Genomic DNA, 21,591 nt, shown 5'->3' with positions numbered 1-21,591 from the left:
CTGGCATCTTACCTCAACTATACCACGCCTGAGAAATGAACAGCTCAGAGAGCTCCCATTCAATTAAAAGGCCCTGTCCTTGACCTGACACCCACACTTCCTATTGCCTGAATGCTCTCTGTCCTTCTCATGCACAACTCACTAAAGAACTCCTGATCTCCACTTTCTTACTCCCCATCCCCTCCTAAGTGCAGAGCCATCTGGCTTCTGCCCTTCCATGTTACCAATTTTCTGAGATCGGCGATACTCAACCTGTGGGTCGCGACCCACAGGAACTATATTAAAGGGCTGTGGCATTAGGAAGGTTGAGAACCACTGTTTGAGATAAGTCTCACTCTGTTGTCCTGGGTAGAGTGCTATGACATCATAGCTCACAGCAACCTCAAACTCTTGGACTTAGGAATTCCTTTTGTCTCAGCCTCCCAAGTAGCTGGGACTATAGCCGCTGGCCACAACATCCAGCTAATTTTCCTATTTTTAGTAGAGACAGGGTCTCACTGTTGTTCAGACTGGCCTCCAACTCCTGAGCTTAGATGATCCACCAGTGTCAGCCACCTAGTCTTCTAGGGTTACAGGCGTGAGCCACTGCACCCAGCTCAAAACCCCTTAGCTAAAGCCAATGACTTTGGCCAATGACTCCTGCCCAACAAACTGTGGACCCGCCTTTCAGCGCTTCGTGATGGCTCCCTTAGATGCCAGGCTTCTCTGTGGCTTCCACGTGTTTTCCCACCCCCCACCTCCCTTCTCTCAGCGACCTCTTTTCTCTCAGCCTGCCCTACCTCCTTGCACCACCTTCTCCAACCTCTTGGGGTTCACACGACCTAGAATCCCATCAGCACACCCTCCTCCTCCCATGCACCTCACACTGCCTCAGTGGTCACCTTTATGCCACAGCTTCAAATCCTAAATCTTTATCTCCTTCCTGGGTCTGTTCTCAGGGTTGCTATAGACTAGATTAAAGAATACCTAGAGAACCAGTAATGTGTCATTCCTGGGCGTTTCCAGAGGAGACTGAAGTGTCAGTTGGTGGACTGAGTGGGCAGGACCCATCCTCAATGTGGGCAGGCACTATCTGTTTGGTTGGGGGCCCCAGAGAGAACACAAAAAGGCAGAGGAAAAGCAAATTCCTGTCTCTCTTCCTGGATTGGGAAACCCTCCCCCTCGTGAAGCTGAGGTTTTAGTGCAACTTAATTTCCCTTGGACATCAGGACTCCTGTCTCTGTGGCTTTCATCCTTGAGGACTTAGACCAATGACACCTGAATTCTCAGGCCTTCAGTCTTAGACTGAGAGTTACACCACTGGCTCTTCTGGTTCTGAGGCCTTTGAACCTGGACTGAATCACACTTACCAGTGTCCCAGGGTCTCTAGCTGGCAATGGCCTGTCATGGGACTTCTCATAATTGTCTCCATAATTGCATGAGCCGATTCCCCTAAAAAATTCCCTTACACATAAGTACATATCTCCTTGGTTCTATCTCTCTGGAGGACCCTGCCAGAGAGGGGTTGTAGTGTGTAGAGGGCCGTTAACTGAGCTCAGAGCTGCACAGTTTCTAGTTCTTAGGTAAATTCTATGGTGGATTAAAGTTTACTGTGGAGAGAAGAAATCGTTTCTCTCCTGTTTCTTCAGAATTATAGAAATGGTGATGATGTGTACATGCATTTCTGGTTTCATTTGTAGAACTTCAACCTCAGGCATGATTGGAGTAAAAAATGGGGCAGGGGAGGCAGAAAGTTTAAGTGGGAAGGCAGAAAGATGGCTGGTGCTGAGACTGAAGCTCTTGGAAATACTGACCAGAGCTACACAATGGCCTAGGTTGAGCCCGGGGTGGCCAGGGGAGAAAGTGAGCAAATGAACTGGCCTAGCTTGGAATTGCTTTGGAATTTCCAAGGTCTGGATTCAAATTTCAGCTCTTCTAGTTTAAGCACAGAACTTTACCTCCCTCAAATGTGGTTTTCTCATTGGTAAAATAGAGACATTTATAGGGATGTTAAGAAAGTTACGAGGATGAAATAAAACTGTGAATCAGTTCCTATTGTGCCCAGCCCTTACACTCAATATTGTTAGGACCTGTTTTTATTCAGACCCTAAGAATCAACCCAGAAGCCATGTTAGACTGTACCTTTACCTCCCAATTCTAGAAATCCACTTTAAAACATGTTATTTTTTTACACAGTTTGCATTTTGGTGGCTATTCCTTTCTACTGTGTCTTCTCTTTCTCCACATCAAATGCTTTATCTTTAGATGGGGACTGGTAGATGGGGCTTTCCTAGCAGGTACTGACTCTTAAGCAAAAAATGCACTCTTTGATTAAAAAAGCAACAGCAACTCCCTGGTGGTCTAGTCATTAGGAAAAATAAATACTGGCTCGGCGCCTATAGCTCAACCGGCTAAGGCGCCAGCCACGTACACCTAAGGTGGCGGGTTCAAATCCCCAGCCCGGACCTGCCAAACAACAATGACGGCTGCAACCAAAAAAAAAATAGCCGGGCGTTGTGGCGGGCGCCTGTGGTCCCAGCTACTTGGGAGGCGGAGGCAGGAGACTCGCTTGAGCCCAGGAGTTGGAGGTTGCTGTGAGCTGTAATGCCACGGCACTCTGCCCAGGGTGACAGCTTGAGGCTCTGTCTCAAAAAAAAAAAAAATACAACAGCAACAGCAATGCAACAGAAAACCTTGGTTATCTTGGGAAGACACCATTTTTTAGCAATCCAGTTTTATTTACTGAAAAAGGTTCACTCCAGGGAGACACAGGAGGATTGAAGGGAGAAGTGATGTGAAAACACTTCAAGACCATAACCTCATGTAAACATAAATATTATCATTAATGACAGGTACAGAAAATTACATGTTTGATAAATGAGAGTGTATCAAAGTTGACAAATCTCCCTCTCCTTCCTGCCTTCTGGGCTCTGGCAGGTCCTGGGGCAGAACTGGGCTCAACTCAGCTTTTGCTTATCCTTGCTGATTTAATTCAATGAGCCGGCCTGCAAACACGGCTAGGGTTCCGATGATGCAGACCAGCATGAAGACTCCGAGGAGGATGTGGTCCATCACCATTGCAACATACTTCCACTCCTCGGCGGCCTGGGAGAGAACACAGCGTTAGAATTTCCCTAAGGTGGTTACTGGACTCACAATGTCAAGCTTTGCATCACGCATGGGCCCTTCAATTTGCAGCTCTCAAAGCCCTCAACGTCTCTTGGCTGGTGTTGTGATCTTTATTGTTTGAAAAGATTATTCACAATGATTTAAAAAGTAGCCTAGAAGTGGTCACCAAGGTACTTCTTATCTCTCGAATGCCAACCTATGCGTCCACCCAACCCCTTCGGCCTGCACTCATGCATTGATGGTTTAATCTCAGAGGGCTGATTAAAAGCCATGAAGCTTACATTGTTGGACTCCTGGTCTGACTTCATGGTCTCTGCGATGTATTTGATCCCCTCAATGGCACTTTTCACCTCGGGGTGTTTGATCAGGGGAGAGTGGAAGCCCGTGGGCGGAGGCCCCGGCTTCCCAGAAATGTCAGAAATATCAATGTCTTCTGTAAAAATCTTCTTGTTTTGCTTTTCTCTGGATGGTCTTTTCATTGTGGAGAAAAACATAATATTCGGGATAGTGTCGATAAAAACCTGATATAAAAAAGAAATCCATGCGTGAGAATTATTGTCACCAGGGCAAACATCAAACTGTATTTGTATTAGCAATTGTATCTTGGGAAAGTCACTCAGATTCTCTGGTTCTCAGCTTCCTTGTTCTTTTACTTTAATAAAAGGGCCAGACAAGATTTGTCTCAAAGCTTCCTTATATGTACCCTGGGGCCTGTCAAATTATTGTGGTTAACAGTGATGAGCCTGTAATGTGAGCACTTTGCCACTGGAGGGAGCACGTGCACAGCCATAGACCTCACAAGATGCCAATGGTGCTTAAGCTTCGGGACACTTCCAGGCACCGGAAATGCCCCAGCGACGTGTTCTTAGGCTCGTATTGTTAAGGAAGCTTACAAATATGTAACCTTCCAGTCTCACAAAACAGCTGGACTGTTTCCCTTTCTCGAAACTGGAGCATAGGTTTTGCCAGGAGTCATCTAACTGTCTTTATAGAGACAGGGGCTATTAATCCCCTCCAGAAATAGTACCATGTAAGCAGTAGTTTCTCTATCAATGCCTGACAAGTATTTTGCATTTTGCATGAAGGATCAGGGATGTTAGTGACTCTGTGAAGTTTTATCCAAAAAATGGACAATGTAGCACCTGTGGCTCAAAAGGGTAGAGAAACGGCCCCATATGCTGGAGGTGGCGGGTTCAAACCCAGACCCTGCCAAAAACTAAAAAAAGGACATTTTGGCAATGTTACATTTTTTAGTTCAATATTTGAAACCAAGTTTCTCACTAAAACCCACTCTTTGACCCTTTCTTGTCAAGCACCTTCCATCTCTAGTCCTAATTCTATTCTCAACAGATGATTTTTACCAGCAAAAAATAAGAAATCTGTTCACAAATTGGAAGACATATAACCAGAAATCTCAAGAATTCCATGGCATTTGAATAAAAAAAATTATTTGTCTTTTCTAGAGAGAATTCTTTCATTGTCACAGAGATTCTTTAAACTTGAATTTGGAATGAGCTTTGTTATCAATAATTCTATTTTTCTTCTCTCTCTCTGGGAAGGCTATGTGAGTTGGGGAGGACTTTCTGTTCCTAAATACACCCAAGTGATAGCTAGAATCCAAGGGGAGACCTGGAGCTGTGCCCTGTGTGAAGGGCACAGGGGCCATGTCCACTCACCTTCCGCACCCAATCGGGCATGACATGGGTGCTAGGTGAGCGGTGGTGTATGTTGATGATGATGACGGTGATGATGATGGATGCGGTGACAAACAACATGGTGAACAACATGTATTTCCCAATCAAGGGCACAGCACTAGAGGTGGAAGGGATCAACTCCACGATGACCAGAAGGAACACAGTCAGAGACAGTAAGACAGAGATGCTCAGAGTCATCTTTTCTCCTAGAGAGACAGAAGAGAAACAAAACAACCCCCTGTGATAGGCTGAACCCACCTCTTACCCCTCCCCAGCCCCAGTCATTTATGTGTTCAAGTCCTAAGCCCCAGGGTCTCATATTAAGACTGTATTTGGAGACAGGCAGGACCTTTAAAGAGGTAATTAAGTTAAAATGACTTCATATGGGGTGGGGCGGGGTGAGGAGGGCTAATCCAGATGGACTGGTGTTCTTATAAGAAGAGACCCTTAGGGTGCAGACAGATACATAGAGTGAAGGCCCGGTGAGGAGACAGGGAGAAGGTGACCATCTACAACCACAGAGTGATGCCTCAAAACAAGCTAACTGTGGCTCAGTGCCTATAGCTCAGCAGCTACAGCGCCAGCTACATACGCTGGAGCTGGTGGGTACGAATACAGCCTGGGCCCACCAAACAACAATGACAACTACAACTTAAAAATAGCCAGGCGTTGTGGTGGATGCCTGTAGTCCCAGCTACTTGGGAGGCTGAGGCAAGAGAATTGCTTAAGCCCAAGAGTTTGAGGTTGCTGTGAGCTGTGACACTACAGCACTCTACCCAGGGTGACAGCTTGAGACTCTGTCTCAAAAAAAAAAGAAGCTAACCCTGCCAGCACTTTGATCTTTGACTTCTAATCTCCAGAACTGTGAGAAAATAAATTTCTGTTGTTCAAACCACCCAGCCCGTGGTATTTTGTTGTGACATCCTGAGCAAAAGAGTTCGCCAGCAAAACCCAAGCGTGAGAAGCATGTGACTAGCATGTGCTTAAAGCATTATCCAAGGAATTTCTTTTCTGTAAAATTTGTGCCACAACCTCTGTGCCTTGAGTCTACTGCAGGTGACAAGTTGGGGATACAGGCGGCCAAGTAGGGCATAGCTACTGCATCTCAGGGCCTAGAATACCATTTCTTGGTGGACCCTAAGAATCCAGAGGAGTTCTGGCTTGGCAAGCTGGATGCAAGTGGTGGATTTTCTTCTGGGGCAGAATGTATTAAACCTTATGAGCCTGAACCACAGCCTGGCCTACTTGTTACCCAGCAGATACATGGGCAGCCCAGAAGAACACGTGTATTTTTCTCATTATGGGAGCAAGCTGCAAGACCAGAACCAAGCAAAGGGCAAAATCTGAAAGGCCAAGGGCTTCTCCTTGGCATCCTGAACAATCTTCTGATAACAATGACTTCATACGACTCACTTCCCCACTTTTATCTAAGAAGAAGTGTGTCTTCTAGGTTAGTTGTTTTGTTTTGCTTTTCATTCTAAGGAAGCAGGGATTCTCCTGTCCTGCACCTTTTTTCTTCAGGCCCTGTAGTCACAAGCATAGTAGCAGCAAGGCCTGGGCTGGACGGCACTTGGGGTATTGGGGGGGGGGGATTGATGCAGCAAAGGAGCTTTGGAAGGGGCTTTCCTTGGCCTGGTCTCGCTGTGGTGTTCCTGGGAAACCTTCACGTTGCCCTGATTTCCAGTTTGGGACTTTGCTCATGCTCGGTCCTTCCAGATGCTAGTGAGAGGTATGTGTGGTGCAAGGTACAGGGTGAGTGCAAGTAAGAAATCATTCGTTCTACTGATGTGTAGGAAGCAACAAAGACATGATTTCAAATACAAAATACAGTAGACCCTCCATAGCTGACCACCTTCCAACACTGACCACCTCCTTGAGTTTATCTAATTTTCATAGACCAGCCATGTACCACATGTACGCGTCAGTACAGTAGGCCTCATTCCTTATGTTGACCACCTCAGTATGTTGACTAAATTATTACAGTCTGCTGGGTGGTCCACTTACAGAGATTCTACTGTATTTATCAAGTTACATAAGTTGTTTTGATTAACTATAATGATATTAATAGCTAACATTTATCGAGCCTGGTCATTATCCTAAATGCTTTTCATGCATAAATCCTTTAATATTTATAGACACTCTGATTAGATTCCATAATGCCCTGACAGTGTTTCCTCTCTGGTCACTTTCAGAAGTTCCATTTGATTAGAAAGCTGGAAAAGTGTTTGTGTTTCATGTTTACGATCATTCTGTGGGGCGAGCACTTTCTAACTCTCTCTGTCTGCCTGCCACCTACTAGTCGCTTAACAAATGGCTGTTGACCGAGTGAATTAATAGTCTTTTCTTCTTTATTGGTAAGTTAGATTTAACTTTGTAAAAATCATTCTGGTAAAATTGCTACCTGCAATATGTTGGAGGACTGTTTGTACCAGAGTAGTGATTGCTGGCTGGCATATGAGTCCCTTTTTCCCTTTTTTGGTAGATTATTGGTATTTGATGAAATGATGTCCCAGACGTGAATAGTCAGTAGGAAGTAAGTGAGTTGTCTGGACTGATACGTGAGGAAGAACTACCCCTTGGAAGGTGCAGTCTAGAAAGCAGACATGCAAGAGCTATTTTCAAGGGGCGAGTGGTCGACAGGGAGCAAGACCTGGATTAGTCAGTACATAGACAGTGACTTCACAGGAGCATGCAAAGCATCTGTGATCACACAGCTGACCAGCACTCTGGGACACAGGTGGGATTCAGCTAGACGGGGCTGGTGGGTAATTCAGTTTAAGCAGACTATGGCTGTGCATCTTCAGGGCCATGCTCCACTCTCTACCTGCTCTGGACGTCTGCCCCCGCTGCGAGCTCCACCCACAGCGGCTCTCCTCACTGCACCTGCACGCTCAGTGAATTTGCCCTCTCGGCAGTGATGATCTGGGTCTCTCTGTCTATTTGTTAGCACATGATTATTTCTGGCTTTCCCCAAAATAGAAGTACCGGAGCCTTCAGTGCCGCAGCTGTCATGGCAACGGCACCCACCTGAGTCCGTGGGCAGGTAGAACACCAGGCCAGTGAGGAAGGAGAAGAGCAGACAGGGGATGATGACGTTGACGATGAAGTAGAGCGGCAGGCGCTGCATGACGAAGTGGTAGGTGATGTCCAGGTAGGGGGTGGTGCCACAGCAGGCGTAGAACACCTGGTGCTTCCAGCCGCGGGCCTCCTTGATCACCCACTCCCCGCTCTCCATGAAGTTGCTCAGGTCTGGCTTGTCACTTTCCTGAGAAGTGAAATAAGGTCTACAGATCCCCACCATGTCACTGGGGGATGGGGGGGGTCACAATCAGCAGTGACAAGGCCACAGGCGCTATCCAGCTCTGGATTGAATTCCCAGAGGGACGACCCTGGCCATTCCTGCTTTGGGGTGTTAGGTTCCTTTCCTGTCACACAGGGGGGGACTAGGCTATTGGTATTCTCTGTTTTGGCAACACGTTTAAGTTACCTGGGAGCTAAAACACATGTTGGTACCCCAGGCTGAATGACCCAGAATTCCGGACACCGGAATCCATCTAGGCACCCAGTTAGCTGTCACTAACAGGTGACAGCTCATCAGGAGCCTTCACAGCCTATTAGAGCCATCAAGCTGGATGGGTTCAGATCCTAACAGGTACTGAGAGCCCATGACTACCCAGGGGCAGGGGGAGACCGGAATCACACTTCCCAACTAGCCTGCGGTCACCACCTACTGGGTTGATGACCACCACAAAACCATCGTAGGTCCAGGTGCCCAGCTTCATGCTGCAGTTCTGTTCATCAAAGGGGAAATGGGTGACGATGATCTCACAGTAGCTTTTAAAGATGGCTGGAGGTGTCCACGTGATGTGGCCAGTGTAGTCCAGGAGTACTTTGGTGAGCTTGACAATGGCAAAGTCACCATCTGCACTGCAGTTGGGATAAAAGAGGAGAGTGGCTTCAGGTGGGAGATGAGCCTTCCACTCTGCTTGGGGATGTTAACAGGAGACAGCTGTTAATTATTCAGCACTAATTATAGAAGCTGCTGTCACTTTGTATCGATTTTAGCTTCTTATCTAGTGTTTCCCACATTCGATAACAAGAATCACCGGGGTGCTTTTTCAAAGTACAGATTCCTGCACACTGTCTAGATAAGCCACAAACCAGAATATCTGGGAGGAATGTGACAACCTACACTTTTCAAGACATAACAGGTTAAATGGGTCCACTGCATCCCAGATTTTTTTTTTCCAGTCTTCAGTAGTATTTGTAATTTTAATCTCCATCTAGTCCCTCCTCAGTATACTCTGATAGTTAATTAGGGAAAAAGACCAAAAAATTATTTATTTATTTGAAACAACCTCACTATGTTGCCCTCAGTAGAGTGCTGTGGCATCACAGCTCACAGCAACCTCTACCTCCTGGGCTCAAGTGATTCTCCTGCCTCAGCCTCCCAAGTAGCTGGGACTACAGGTGCCTGCAACAACGCCTGGCCATTTTTTTGGTTGCAGTTGTCCTTGTTGTTTAGCAGGCCCAGGCTGGGCTCAAACCCGCCAGCTCCGGTGCATGTGGCTGGTGCCCTACTCACTGAGCTATGGGGGCCGAGCCAAAAAACAAGAATTTTAAATTAAAGCACCTCCAGCGGTTCATTACTGTGGCCAGCAGGCTGGCAGAGGAGTCTACTCCATCTAGAACTTAGTGGAGTGGGAGACAAACTCAGATGCCGCCAAGGCCGGCAGGCGAGGTCAGTGCGGAATATAGAGCCAGCTCCTCTCAGGAAAGCCTCCGTGTACAGCACCACCCATGGTGTCCACGTGGGAGTGAAGGCCCAATGCTGATAGACATTCGGGCTTTTCCTCAGAAGTTGGAAATCTAAGTTTATTTTATGTTATTTTATTTATTTGTTTTTTTGAGACAGAGTGTCACTATGTTGCCCTTGGTAGAGTACTATGGTATCATAGCTCCCAGCAACGTCAAACTCGTGGGCGTAAGCAATTCTCTTTCCTCAGCCTCCCAAGCAGCTGGGACTACAGGTGCCTGTCACAACACCCGGCTATTTTTGTTGTTGTAGTTGTAGTTGTCATGGCCAGGTGCAAACCTGCCACCCCGTGTATGTGGCTGGTGCCCTAGCTGCTGAGCCACAGGTGCCGAGCCTAAGTTTATTTTTTTAATAAAAAACTTTCAGATTTGTAAATGTTGGATTTTTCTGGAGAGGCTAAACAAAAATCCAGATTTTAATGTGATAGTTCTCAATTTTCAAATGTTGTCAATAATTTCTAATTTAAAACAAGACCATGGGAAGCGCTAAATACTAACAACCAGCCACTGGTGCAGGCCTTGCTCAGGGGCAGCTTATTCTTTCTGTGCGCAGCCTGTGTTCAAGGGCGTCAGAAGAGATGTTGAATGGGTGGTGGTGGGGCTTGCCTCAGGTCGGCTTCAGAGACCTGATGTCATGTGTTGGTCACTTGAGAAGAAAATTCAAGAGATTTTCTTCCCATTGATTTTTCCTTGGGACTGAAGTGGGGGCTCTTTATCAGAAAACCGTGTGGCACTGAGCATGCCCAAAAGAACCTCAAAGAGCAGAGAGCCATAGGTTGGTCACAGTTTCTCCCCATAAACAGGTAAGACAGGGCTCTCTCTACATCAGACTGTTTCTGAGTGAGTGCGTCACAAACACTGGACAATTTTCATTTGCTTCCCCCAAGTTCTCACTGAAAGAAAAAGTTGATGTAAGGTACTCTGCTTTACCAGCCCATTTGTTCAAAAAGCCTGCACAAATGATCAGATGATTTGGCTTAAGCTTGAACGGATAATATGCAGTAGAAAATCAAGGTTGGGGAGGGGCCATCTTAGAGGGTATCATTTTCATTCTCTAGCACGGTCACCTCCCCTAAATCTGCTAGGACACACAGCTTGCTCAGCCCCCAACACATGTTGTGTAATGTCAGACCATAAATCCTCCAGGCCGATGTTGAGTGCTCCTGTCTGGGAAGGATGCTCTTTGAAAGGAGCATTCCCTGACGAATGAAGGGCACATGATAATGAAAGTGTCATTAAACCAGAGCGTCTCGAATCACATTCTAATTTCATAACATGCGGTCTGTTTCGGGGCCCAGTACATGGGCAATGTGGGCGTCCTGGGCCATCACAGCGGACAGTGCCGGGTGGCACTCAGGATGTAATGCATGGTAGCCCCAGGAGGTTCAGGCCTATTTGGTAGGGAGGACATTTGATTCCAAGGAACTCAGTCATATGACATTTTAGGTGCCTTGGATGTTTGCCACATGCCCTTCAGGAGCTCTTGGGGGTTAAATGTCCCCCCACCCCCAGTCCAGATTCAATTTGGCTCTGATAATCGTTTCTCTTCATGACATGAGACACCATATGGCGCCCCTAGTCTGTCGACTTGGCTCTTGGTTTTGAAGGCTTATTTAACATCAGCAGTGATGAGAAGCATCCCGGCAAGCAGCCTGCCACCAGGCACTTGGCTCCGCCTGCCCCAGGACCACCCCCATTCTTCCCCTTGCTGTGTTGCTTACTTGTTATAGAGAACAAGGTCTGGACGCCAGATATTTTCTGAAGGAATGTGAATTTTTTTAATACCGCCATAATCGTCTGGATTCCATTTTAGGTTGTAATCCACCCATTGCTAGAAACAAAAACATTTTAAATCTAGTGTTATTGAGAGCCCGGATGGGCATGGCAATAGAGATATTGACAGAAATAGTGTTTGGACAAGAACAGTTGGATTCAGAATTCAGCTTTCATTTTAGTAAACAAGAACAGCAAACTCCCAGCACTGACTGCAAGCAGGCACTATTCTAAGCACTTTAACCTGTACTAACTCATTTAGCCCTCACAGTTCTGTGAGGAAAAAGCAATTCTTAACCCATTTTACAGATGAAGAAACAACCAGTTAGTATATGCAAGTATTCCAAAATCTGAAGAAGTCAGAAATCCTTACTTCTGGTCCCCTGCATTTCAGATAAAAGGTACACAACAAGCCTGTGCCCAACGCAGCAGATTTGGACAACACGATGTCACAGGTTGAATTGTATCCCCTAAAATTCATACTGATGGGCTAACCCTCAGTACTTCAAAACAAGACCTTATTTGGAGATGAGTTCTTTACAGAGGTCATTAGGTTAAGATGAGGTCATTGTTAAGGTAGACTGTCATCCAGTGTGACCGGTGTCATTATGGAAAGAGGAAACTTCAGCACACTTGTGTGTGTACGTGCAGACATCTCACATGTGTGCAGAAGGACCCCTATGAACCCTGTGAACGTGAAGACAGGCCTTCACTGTCTCCAGGAGAGAGGCCTGGACAGAGCCTGCCCTCCGGAGGAACTAACCTGACAACTCCTCGACTTTGGACTTCTCCCATCTGAACGTTAAGATGATATATTTCTGTTATTTAAGTTACCAGTTTGCGGTACTTTATTATGGCAGCCCGAGCAGACAGATAAGTATAGAAAAGGTCAAAGCCAAAACACATGAACAAAACCCAAGCAGCATCCATTCTCCCCTCAATCCCAAAATACTTACTTTCCACACTTTGGTATATACTCCTTCTACCCCAATTGATTTCCCATGGGCCCAGGTTAATTTCAGGGTGAATAAAAATGACATAAATGCAATTATCTAGCTCAATTACCTGTTTCAGACGAACATTGGTTGTCACGATCTGATTTACTTCATCCTGGAAAAAGATAAGGCCCCGTTTTTAGGGGTGGGGGAGGCACTGGGGGGGACGTCCTGGGGTGCGGGTGAGGAGGGGGCCCCGAGCACTCTCGTCTTACCACACTGATGAGCTGTATCAGCTGCAGGCCCACAGTGACCTGCACGACCTGGCGGTGGTCTTCCACTGGCCGCGCCACGCTGCTGTAGTTTTTAAATAGCTTTGCCACCAGACGGGTCTCATATTCAGAGCCCAGGACCAGGCCAGCTGAGATAGCAAATGACACCCACACTGTCAGATTTTGCTTCCTGCCCTCCACACACGTGCATGAGGAATTAAGAAAGAAGTAGCTAATTGAAGGCACACAGGCCCCCGTGCTGAAGGGATCCTGCTGCAGCCATTGTTGCCCCAAGTTCCTTTCCAAGCACAGTTGCTGGGGGTCCCTCCCCAGGCAACAGTGGGGCATGCCAGATTGTCACAACACTTGTACTTTGGACAGGTGACATTCCTTAATATAGCCCCTGGCTTAATCAAGTTTGGCAGGTTCACACACACATTAAAATCTTGGACTGGCTGACCTCAGACCTCATGATGCCATGAACAGCTGAAAATGGATGCTGGTTCACACTCCTAGAATGACCATAACTGTCAGAGGCGTCTGGGAGGCTGAGGTGGGAGGACTGCTTGAGCTCAGGAGTTTGAGACCTGCCTGAACAAGAGTGAGATCCCATCTCTACTAAAAATAGAAAAACTAGCTGGGCCTGGTGGTGCACACCTGTAGTCCCAGCTACTCAGGAGGCTGAGGCAGGAGGATCACTTGAACCCAGGAATTTGAGGTTGCTGTGAGCTATGATGTTGCCACTGCACTCTAACTGGGAGGACAGAGCAAGGCTGTAATCTCAGGAAAAAAAAAAAAAAAGTCCACAGAGACAGAAAGCAGGTTAGAACTGGGAGGAGAGAGAATTTTATGTAAAGAGTATTTTACCACAATTAAAAAAAAATCTCTGCTGGTGGATCTATGTTCCCTCTGAGTTGTTAAAATAGTCTAAGAACTCTGTGCTTTGCTGACCTGGGTCTGGGGCTTCTATTTGGAACATGAGCAATTCCAAGGACTCTTAACTACATTTTCTTTCAGGATGAAGAGCGATATCACCCAGTACTCTTGGAGCCTATAGCCCTTTCCTGTCCAGTATGTTATGTGATCCTCATCAGTCTTGGATGAAGCAGGTGGATGGACAATCTCACCTGAGATTCAAAGGCTGGATGAGTTGTCCAAGGTCATGCAGCTGGCAAGGGTGAGGCTGGGATTAGCTCCCTGTCATTCTGCACTGTGCTCCTGCACTAACTCTTAAAATTAGGAGTGCACTGTGGGCTGTCTGGGAAACCTCACAACTACATGTACCACTATTCCTATGAGAAGGTGAGCTCCAAATTCCAACCAGGGCCTTGTGAAGGATCTTTGTAACTCAAGCCATCCACGGATTAAGGATTGCCTATGTAGGTCTGGGAGAGGAAGTAGATACAGGATCCATTTGCCCTGATTTGTGTAACCAGACATCCCCTCTCCACAGGTTATTTCTGAGGCCACCATAGCTTCTCTCTGGGCCAAGAAAACTTTGAAACTGAAGGAATGAGATGCTTTCCCTTTTTGCTTAGTGGTATTAACTTATCACCTCTAAGACAAATTATTATTTTTCTTTATTATATTTTCCTTGAGTCCTAAATTTGGAAGAGTTTTTCAACAAAGTAATTGTTGGCTTGGCGCCTATAGCTCAGAGGTTAGGGCGCCAGCCACACACACTGGGGCTGGTGGGTTTGACTCCAGCCTGGGCCTACCAAACAACAATAACAACAACAACAACAAAATAGCCGGGCATTGTGGCAGGAGCCTGTAGTCCCAGCTACTTGAGAGGCTGAGGCAAGAGAATTGCTTAAGCCCAAGAGTTTGAGGTTGCTGTGAGCTGTGATGCCACAGCACTCTACCCAGGGTGACATAGTGAGACTCTCCATCTCAAAACAAACAAAAAAAAAAAAAAGTAATTAAGTTAAAAATAATTACCTCTTCTACTTTTATTAGTCAATAAAAATAATAATTTCAACTTTCTTTGTTCCAGACACACTTTTACGTGCTTTGTATATCCTAACTCTTTCAGTCCTCAACTGGGTGAGGGAGGTACTATTAATGTCCCCACTTTACAGATGCAGAAATTGAGGCACAGAGAGGTTAAGTGACTTGCCCAGATTTCATAAGTGGTAGAGCCAGAATTCAAATCCAGAGCCTAATTTTCTCAACCGTTCTTCTTTGTCCAGAACTTTGGATCTTCGTAAATTAGAATGTTATGCAATGAACTGATGCGTTTCATCCTCCTCAAAGTGTATGTTTTAATTACTCCATAAAGCTTTATTAAAGCTCCGTTTTTATATTAGCTTATTGAAGGCTTAAAATGATCCTATGAAGTAAATGTTCATCACTTTACAGATGATGAAACTGAGGTACGGAGAGCTATGAGATGTATTCATACTTCCCCAGCTAGTTGGAGGTGGGATGTAAACAGGTAGTTTGTCTCCTCCCTGAAGGTAAATGTATCAATCATTTCTATGTGGATTTGTGAAGGTTTCCATATAGCCTAAATATCTTCACTGTTACCTTCGTGGGCCCTACGTAGGGAACCCCTGACCTAGCTTACCTCTACATTTTCTCTTCCACACCTTGTCCGTCCTGGGCCCCATCCACTCCACGGTGGGGCTGGGGATGGAAACAGATTGCTGAGTGCCTTGGCCACAGAGTTTGAAGCTGTGGCTTTGGCACTGCCTTGGGCTACTTGTTTTTAAGTAACTGTTTATTCCAGTGTGACAGGAAGAACATGTAATGGCTAGAGCAGATGGTCAGTATTATATAGCGGGAGAACTATGCAGACCAACCTTTGGTTCCACTAAGGAGAAGGGGAGGTGGGGGAAGCAGCCATGGCCAGCATTCCAGGGACGGTCACCCTTCCTCTCCCCCACCCTTGCCAGTAACAGGGGCCTTGTCCTTCCATAAGGAATTTCTGAGGACATTTTCATTTCTCAGACTGGCTTGGTTGGTGTTCTTTTGCTTTTTCTTCCCCAAAGCAGGGTAGAATTATCGATAGAAGACTTATAGGAATTGAAGTCAAAATTCTTTGATTCTTTTCCCAACTCTAATATGGTCTGGAGCAGGGGTCCTCAAACTTTTGAAACAGGGGGCCAGTTCACTGTCCCTCAGACTGTTGGAGGGCCGGACTGCAGGCCCTGGGACAAGTCGGCTGCTAAGCAGGACAGGCAGTGGCTGCAAAAACACCCGGCGGGCCAGATAAAAGTCCTAGGCGGACCACATGTGGCCTACGGGCCGTAGTTTGAGGACGCCTGGTCTGGAGAGTTGGTCCAGTTCTTTATGGATTCAGTGAATCACAGTACATTTCGTAAAAAAGTCAGAATATAAATAAATAAATATGTAGGTAATTACATAATGTCTAATCTCCCTTTTTAGCAAAATTATATTTATAATCTTTATTCAGATGGTGGCAATATTAATTCAGTCATCGAGTATTTGTTGAGCATTTACTATGTGCAAAGCATTATTCTAGGAGCTTTGAGACTTTCTAAAGTGAATCTGACACGAATCCTGTTTTCCTACCTTCACAGAGATTGACATTTGTCATTTATAAAAATAACTGTGAATAAATTGGAAAGTGGTATGCCATGAGAAAGGTGGCCGTGACGTCCTTGGGATTCTGTAGGCTGAAGAGAGGAGTGGGTTGAAATGAAATGTGCGGTATAAATAGAACAGAGAGCTTTACGTGCTAAGCTAACACAGGAAAAATGACTTTGATATAAGTGAGAATTCTTCCCAGGAAGAACAGAATTTAAGTAGGGGGACTCAACCACAATTTCAAAATGTTTTTCTTATACCCGACTGGTTCAATCTGTATTTTTATGTAGGAAACAACCCCTGGGTTAGGCAAAAGGAATTTTGAGCTGTTATTAGTCACCGTAATTCTTTTCTTAATCTGATGCTGGGCCTCTGCTGCCTTTGGCAATTTCAGTCTGTGTTTTCTGACTGTTCATGTAACAAACTGACTTTCCAACTGATTGCATTCCAAATTTCATAGACTAAGGGACCTTGGGTAGGTCAGTTCATGTCCTTCACCTGCAGTTTCTAATAATAAAAAATTGAGGATGTTGGACGCTGATCCAGCTCTAAGTGTCTATGAACCAGCCATGGGAATTGATACCAGCCAACTCCAAGTTTAATCTAAATACACATTACAGACTCTTTTTAAGCATGCATTTTTGGAGGTCTCCAGTATCCTAAGAGATCTTTCATGTAATTTTATAGGGAAATATATCAGTTAAGAATTTTTATTGAGTATGGTGTTTGGGCGCACGCACACACACACACACCAAACTAGCTTTGTTTGGATCAAGTCCAAATCGCACAGGATATAATTTCTCTGAGTTTAGGCTATTTCCCTCAACTCTGCTATTGAAAAAATTAATAATAAAGCTTTCTACCTCTTGTCCAGAAGGCCTGTGTTTGTCAGAGAAAGATTAGAAAAGAGAAATCACAGGCCGCCAGCCACCTGCTTCTCCGTTGGGATGATATCACCAGTAAACTTTTATGTGAAGCAATCAGCAAAGATCTCCGGTTTCCCTGCACCGGAAGTTTGGGATTCCGGCTCGTGTTCCCGGCTGCCGGGTGGCGACACGTTCTGGAGTAGAACGCAGGCTGAAGGCTGTATAGGTTTTATAGTTTCAGTTCAAACCCAGCCTACATAGAGTAACATCCTTTTTTAAAAAAAGAGTAGACAAGTGCATTCATATGGAATTCTTTTCACTTTGTAAGTTTAAAAAAATTATAAAATATTTCTATCTCTGTAGAGAGAGGTTACAATTATTAATGGGTTTCTCTCTCCAGCACAGGAGCTGTCAATCAATCCTTGGCATTGTCTGCACTCTCCCAGAGCAGGGGAAGGGTTTGTTAGCTATGTGGTTTGGGATTATAAGTCACAGCTCTAAGGTGCTGTTTACACACGAAAGCAGCCCCAGGTTGTGCAGTGGGGTCTACAAAAGCGACCGGGTCTGCGAGTGGTCTGAGTGCTTGGGTGGGTGACTCGGATGCCAGGGCTGGGGGAGGGAGAGACCTGCCTGTTTACCTTTGGACCCGGCAGCTCCTATTTTAATTGGGAACCACAAACTAAAAATCTTTATCCCAAACCCCAATCAAGCCAAAATCTGGAAGAAGCAGAGGCCCTGCCATTCTGCGTTCCCATCAAAGCCAGGCTCTGGTTTGAGGGCCTCTAGGGCTTTAGCCTCAAAGCAGAGCCTCCTCCCCACCCTGACCCCAGCACTTACCTGCGCAGAGGCCGAGGAGGAGAGGCCAAGGCTCCATGGACTGTGGCGGGGACTGGAGGCCGAGTGGTCGCCTGTGCTGCTCACTGCCACTCTGGCTGGGTGCTCAGCTGCTAGAGGGTTTGGCGAGCACTTCAGCCCAGTGGAGCTATTGTTTTACACCACCTGTTTGCTGCAGTGACAGCTGGGCTGCCCTCCGCCTGGAGGCCGGGGAGTCGCCAAGAGCTTCATGCCGTTACCGATGTGCCTCACTTGACATGATTTCGGACCCCTGGCAAGTTGAGTATGAACTGTATTACGTTTTAAATGCACCAGGAGTCAGGTCTTAATCAAAACACTTGGAGTAAGGAAGAAATTATTTTGAATGGTGAACAACCCCCTTCCTTTCATGTAAACCAGAGCTCCATCTCTGTGGGTTGATTTGATTAGGATCATTTGGTCTGAGTAGATAGTCAGCTGTTTGTGCTAAACCACAAAAGTCCTCATTCTACACACATGAAAATTCATTTCCTCTGCTTCAGCATTAGGCGGAGGGTGCCTGGGGCTTTTGGGACCGAATGAATTCCAGACAAATGTGGTTGGTGTTGAATCTGCTGCAGAGTCCCTCATGTTTGATTGGGTTTGGTCTTTAACAAAGATGGCTTCTTCCATAAAACTGGTTTTACTGGCCCCTGCGGGGTGTCTGTTCTAACTCCTGTCTGTGCATCAGGCATTACCTATCCCACCGGGCCTATTAGCTGGAGCAAATCGCCTACCTCTCCTGTACTGTTATTGGAGTAAAGAGTGATTACCGGGAAACAGCGTCCCACCACATCAGCAGTTGTTCCAGTTTCCTGCTTCCTTCCATCCGTTCCTCTGCCTACTCTCACTCAGGGAAACCAAGAGCAGAGTGGTTCAGCTTTTCAATTCCTTTGTTAAAAAAACACTCTAAGAAATAGCGGTTTGTAATGGCTCAGTCTGAGGAGTGTTTTTACTCAAAACGAGCTTCTTTGCATGGTTTGAAGTTAGAGATACCCTGCCTGTTCCTCTGTGGCCCTTTTGCAATTGGATCAGGTGAGAATGTTCTCTCATCTTAAGTCCAGGTCAGCATCCTGACAGATCCCCCCGTTCCAGTGGGTGCAAACAAATAATTAGAGAAGGGGCTTGGAGGGTAGAGCAGAGAGCTACAAGCTCACGTTATTTATATTTTTCTGTTTAGATTGCAGGAGATCAGTTAATTGTTCATGGAAAAATATTGGTTCTCTACCTTCCATAGTACAGGCCTGCAGCTGTCTAGCTGGGGAATGCATCCCCCTGCCCCAGCCAGCCCTGGCCAGCCCCTTGCATTGAAATAACTTAGGGGACCTGGAAAAATAGAGTCGGACCCCGACTTAGGTTAATTAAATTAGTAATTTATTTTACCTTGTACCTGAAGCTTGTTCTTGGCAACCCTAGGGGGAAGAAGGGAGCCCCCTCTAAAACATGTAGTATTGCAGAGAAAGGCTATAAAATTGATGTTGGAGGCTCAAAAGATGAAGGCCCATTTTATATATGTGGCAAATTATTTAATAAAATTGTTTTCCTCAGTTACTTGGTGAGCAGAGCGTCTGCTGAGCCTGTGGCTCTCAGAGAAGCAGTGGATAATAACAAAGTTAGTGCCACCTTGGTTTTTACTTGTTTTGCTTAGCACTTCAGTACTTTGAGGAGTTGAGCTCAGAAAAGACTTCACTGGTTGAAGAGCAGAAATGACAACAAACAGAATGAAATTCTAGAAATTTGGAGTCTAATGCTTTGAATTTCAAAGAGTAAGTGATAACATGGAAAAAGGGCTTTGAATAACAAAAGCCCCTTAAGACAGTTCACCACTACAGTGAAGGTTAAAGTCAGGGGGCTTTCTTCACACCGGAAGCTATTTTTTTTTAGAGACGGAGTCTTACTTTATCGCCCTCAGTAGAGTGCTGTGGCATCACAGCTCACAGCAACCTCCAACTCCTAGGAAAATAGATTTTGATGTGGGTGCTAACAGGAACTAACAGGATTTCCTGAAGGAATTGGATCTGGGATGGCATAAAAAGGCATTAAAGATGATACGCAGGGTTTTGGCTTATGCATTAGGAAGGATGTAGGTGCTAACAAGTAAATGGATTAAGGAAGATTGTTGGTGAGCAGGTTTAAAGGGAGGAAACTGAGAAGTTCTGCAAGAGATGGGATGAATTTGAGATGTCTATTAGAAATGTAAGCAGGCAGTTGGATTTAGGAGTCAGGAGTTAGGAGATCTGGTCTAGAGCAGATGGTGTTTAAAGCCTTGACTGGATCAAGTCAAAGGAATGTGTACAGGCAGAGAAGAGAGGAGGACTAACATTAAATAGCGTGGGGGGATGGGGGGAGAGAAAGATGCCCCAAAGATTGAGTAGGAGGCGGCAAGGAGGAGACCCTCCCAGGGAGGGGCACTCCAGAAGCCCATGGAGGTCCAGGGCAAGGAGCAGGGAGGGTGTTGCTGGCTTCCATGCTGCTGAGGATGCCACAGGATGAGGACAGGTATGACCTTGGGGCCTGGCTTCATGGAGGCCACTGGTGACCTTGACACAGAAAACCTGGCTGTAGCAGGTTTAAGAGGGACAGAATTGGAGGGGCTTACTGCAAAGGGTAACAAAGAAATGAGGTGGTAATTGGTGGGAGAAAATATATAATAAATATGTCTCTGGTCAAATGATATAGCTTTGTTTTCATTTTTAACAGCTGGGGAATATTCTGTTTGAGTGTACCATAATTTGTTTAACCAATCCCTTTTTTATTTTTACTTTTGGTTTTAAAAATAATCCTACCATGGACATCTTTATACATATAAATTACTATAATTTTCTAATTGTGGCCATCAGCTTCTAAAAGTGGCAGTGCTGGGTCATAGAATGAAAAACACTTAACATGATTTTAATGCACATCAAACAACCACATTTCCATTTTAAAGTCAATCAAAGTCATTTAGACGTGCTCTTCTCGTAGTTACGTTTTTCTGTCATACGCATCCCAGTTGCATACTATTGCATTGATTTGGGTGACTTTTGATTAGCATCTGTCTCTCCCACTAGACTCCAAACCAGTAAGTGCAGAGATGGCATCTGTTTCTGCTCAGCACTGTACCCTTAGCTTTTGGCCAACAGCCTGTCATGTAGCAGGAAGTCGGTACATATAATAACTGTTGCTGAGAGAATGAATGGATGTAAATCTTAATTCAACAATTAGGGTAGACCATCACACTGAATAATGCCATTTGGGGATAAAATCAGGTGTGATCAATCACCTCTAATGCCATGTAGAGTATAGCTCCAAATGTGTTCCTAATTGACTCAGGTGTGAATGGAGTGTACCACTTTTATATTAAACTCCGTTTTCTTGTGTGGCTTACCAAATGGAGTAATTATGGATCCTCCCAAGGTCACTTCTTTGGAGAAAACAGTGTGGCTCCCTTAGCTAACTTCCCAGCTTCCAGTGTTGTGTGCCTTGGCCCAGTGGCCAGCAGGTGGCAACAAATGGTCACTGAAGCCAGCAGCAACGGGGGAGTACTGAACGCCCTTTCCTGTGGGGCCGCTCCTTTGCAGTTCCCCGGGACCTGTGTGGTGGAAATACCCAGCAGGCCAGCCTAGCCAGCACTTTTCTGGGAGGTGCTCAGGCGCATTCCTGGGGACCCCTGGAACAGCACTCTCCCCACAGAAGAGTCCGGAGAGAGGGGTTGGCTCTCAGCCCCAGAAGAGAGTTCAACTTT

General features: G+C 45.8%; 1 protein-coding gene across 1 annotated transcript; it reads right to left on the bottom strand.

Annotated features, from left to right (window-relative positions):
- Positions 1-2,692: 2,692 nt before the first annotated feature.
- On the bottom strand, positions 2,693-17,894 carry CHRNA1 (cholinergic receptor nicotinic alpha 1 subunit). Its single transcript, XM_003791505.1, has 9 exons — positions 17,853-17,894; positions 12,601-12,746; positions 12,456-12,500; positions 11,339-11,448; positions 8,534-8,729; positions 7,830-8,067; positions 4,785-5,008; positions 3,390-3,629; positions 2,693-3,084 (listed from the first exon to the last, which is right to left on the bottom strand). The coding sequence occupies exons 1-9, from the start codon at positions 17,887-17,889 to the stop codon at positions 2,953-2,955; spliced, it is 1,368 nt and encodes a 455-aa protein (XP_003791553.1). The 5' UTR covers positions 17,890-17,894; the 3' UTR covers positions 2,693-2,952.
- Between the last annotated feature and the right edge of the window lie 3,697 nt (positions 17,895-21,591).

The sequence above is a fragment of the Otolemur garnettii genome, unplaced genomic scaffold, assembly GCF_000181295.1.
Source record: "Otolemur garnettii isolate 467f Iridium unplaced genomic scaffold, OtoGar3 scaffold00048, whole genome shotgun sequence".
Lineage (NCBI taxonomy): Eukaryota > Metazoa > Chordata > Mammalia > Primates > Galagidae > Otolemur > Otolemur garnettii.
The sequence above is the reverse complement of the archived record's forward strand: the minus strand, read 5'-3'. Positions and strand labels throughout refer to the sequence as shown.

Coding starts and splice junctions, on each gene's coding strand:
- CHRNA1 (XM_003791505.1), bottom strand. CDS start 17,889: ATGGAGCCTTGGCCTCTCCTCCTCGGCCTCTGCGCAG. Junction 12,501..12,600: donor TGATACAGCTCATCAGTGTG/GTAAGACGAGAG, acceptor ATCTTTTTCCAG/GATGAAGTAAATCAGATCGT. Junction 8,730..11,338: donor GACCTTGTTCTCTATAACAA/GTAAGCAACACA, acceptor TCCCAACTGCAG/TGCAGATGGTGACTTTGCCA.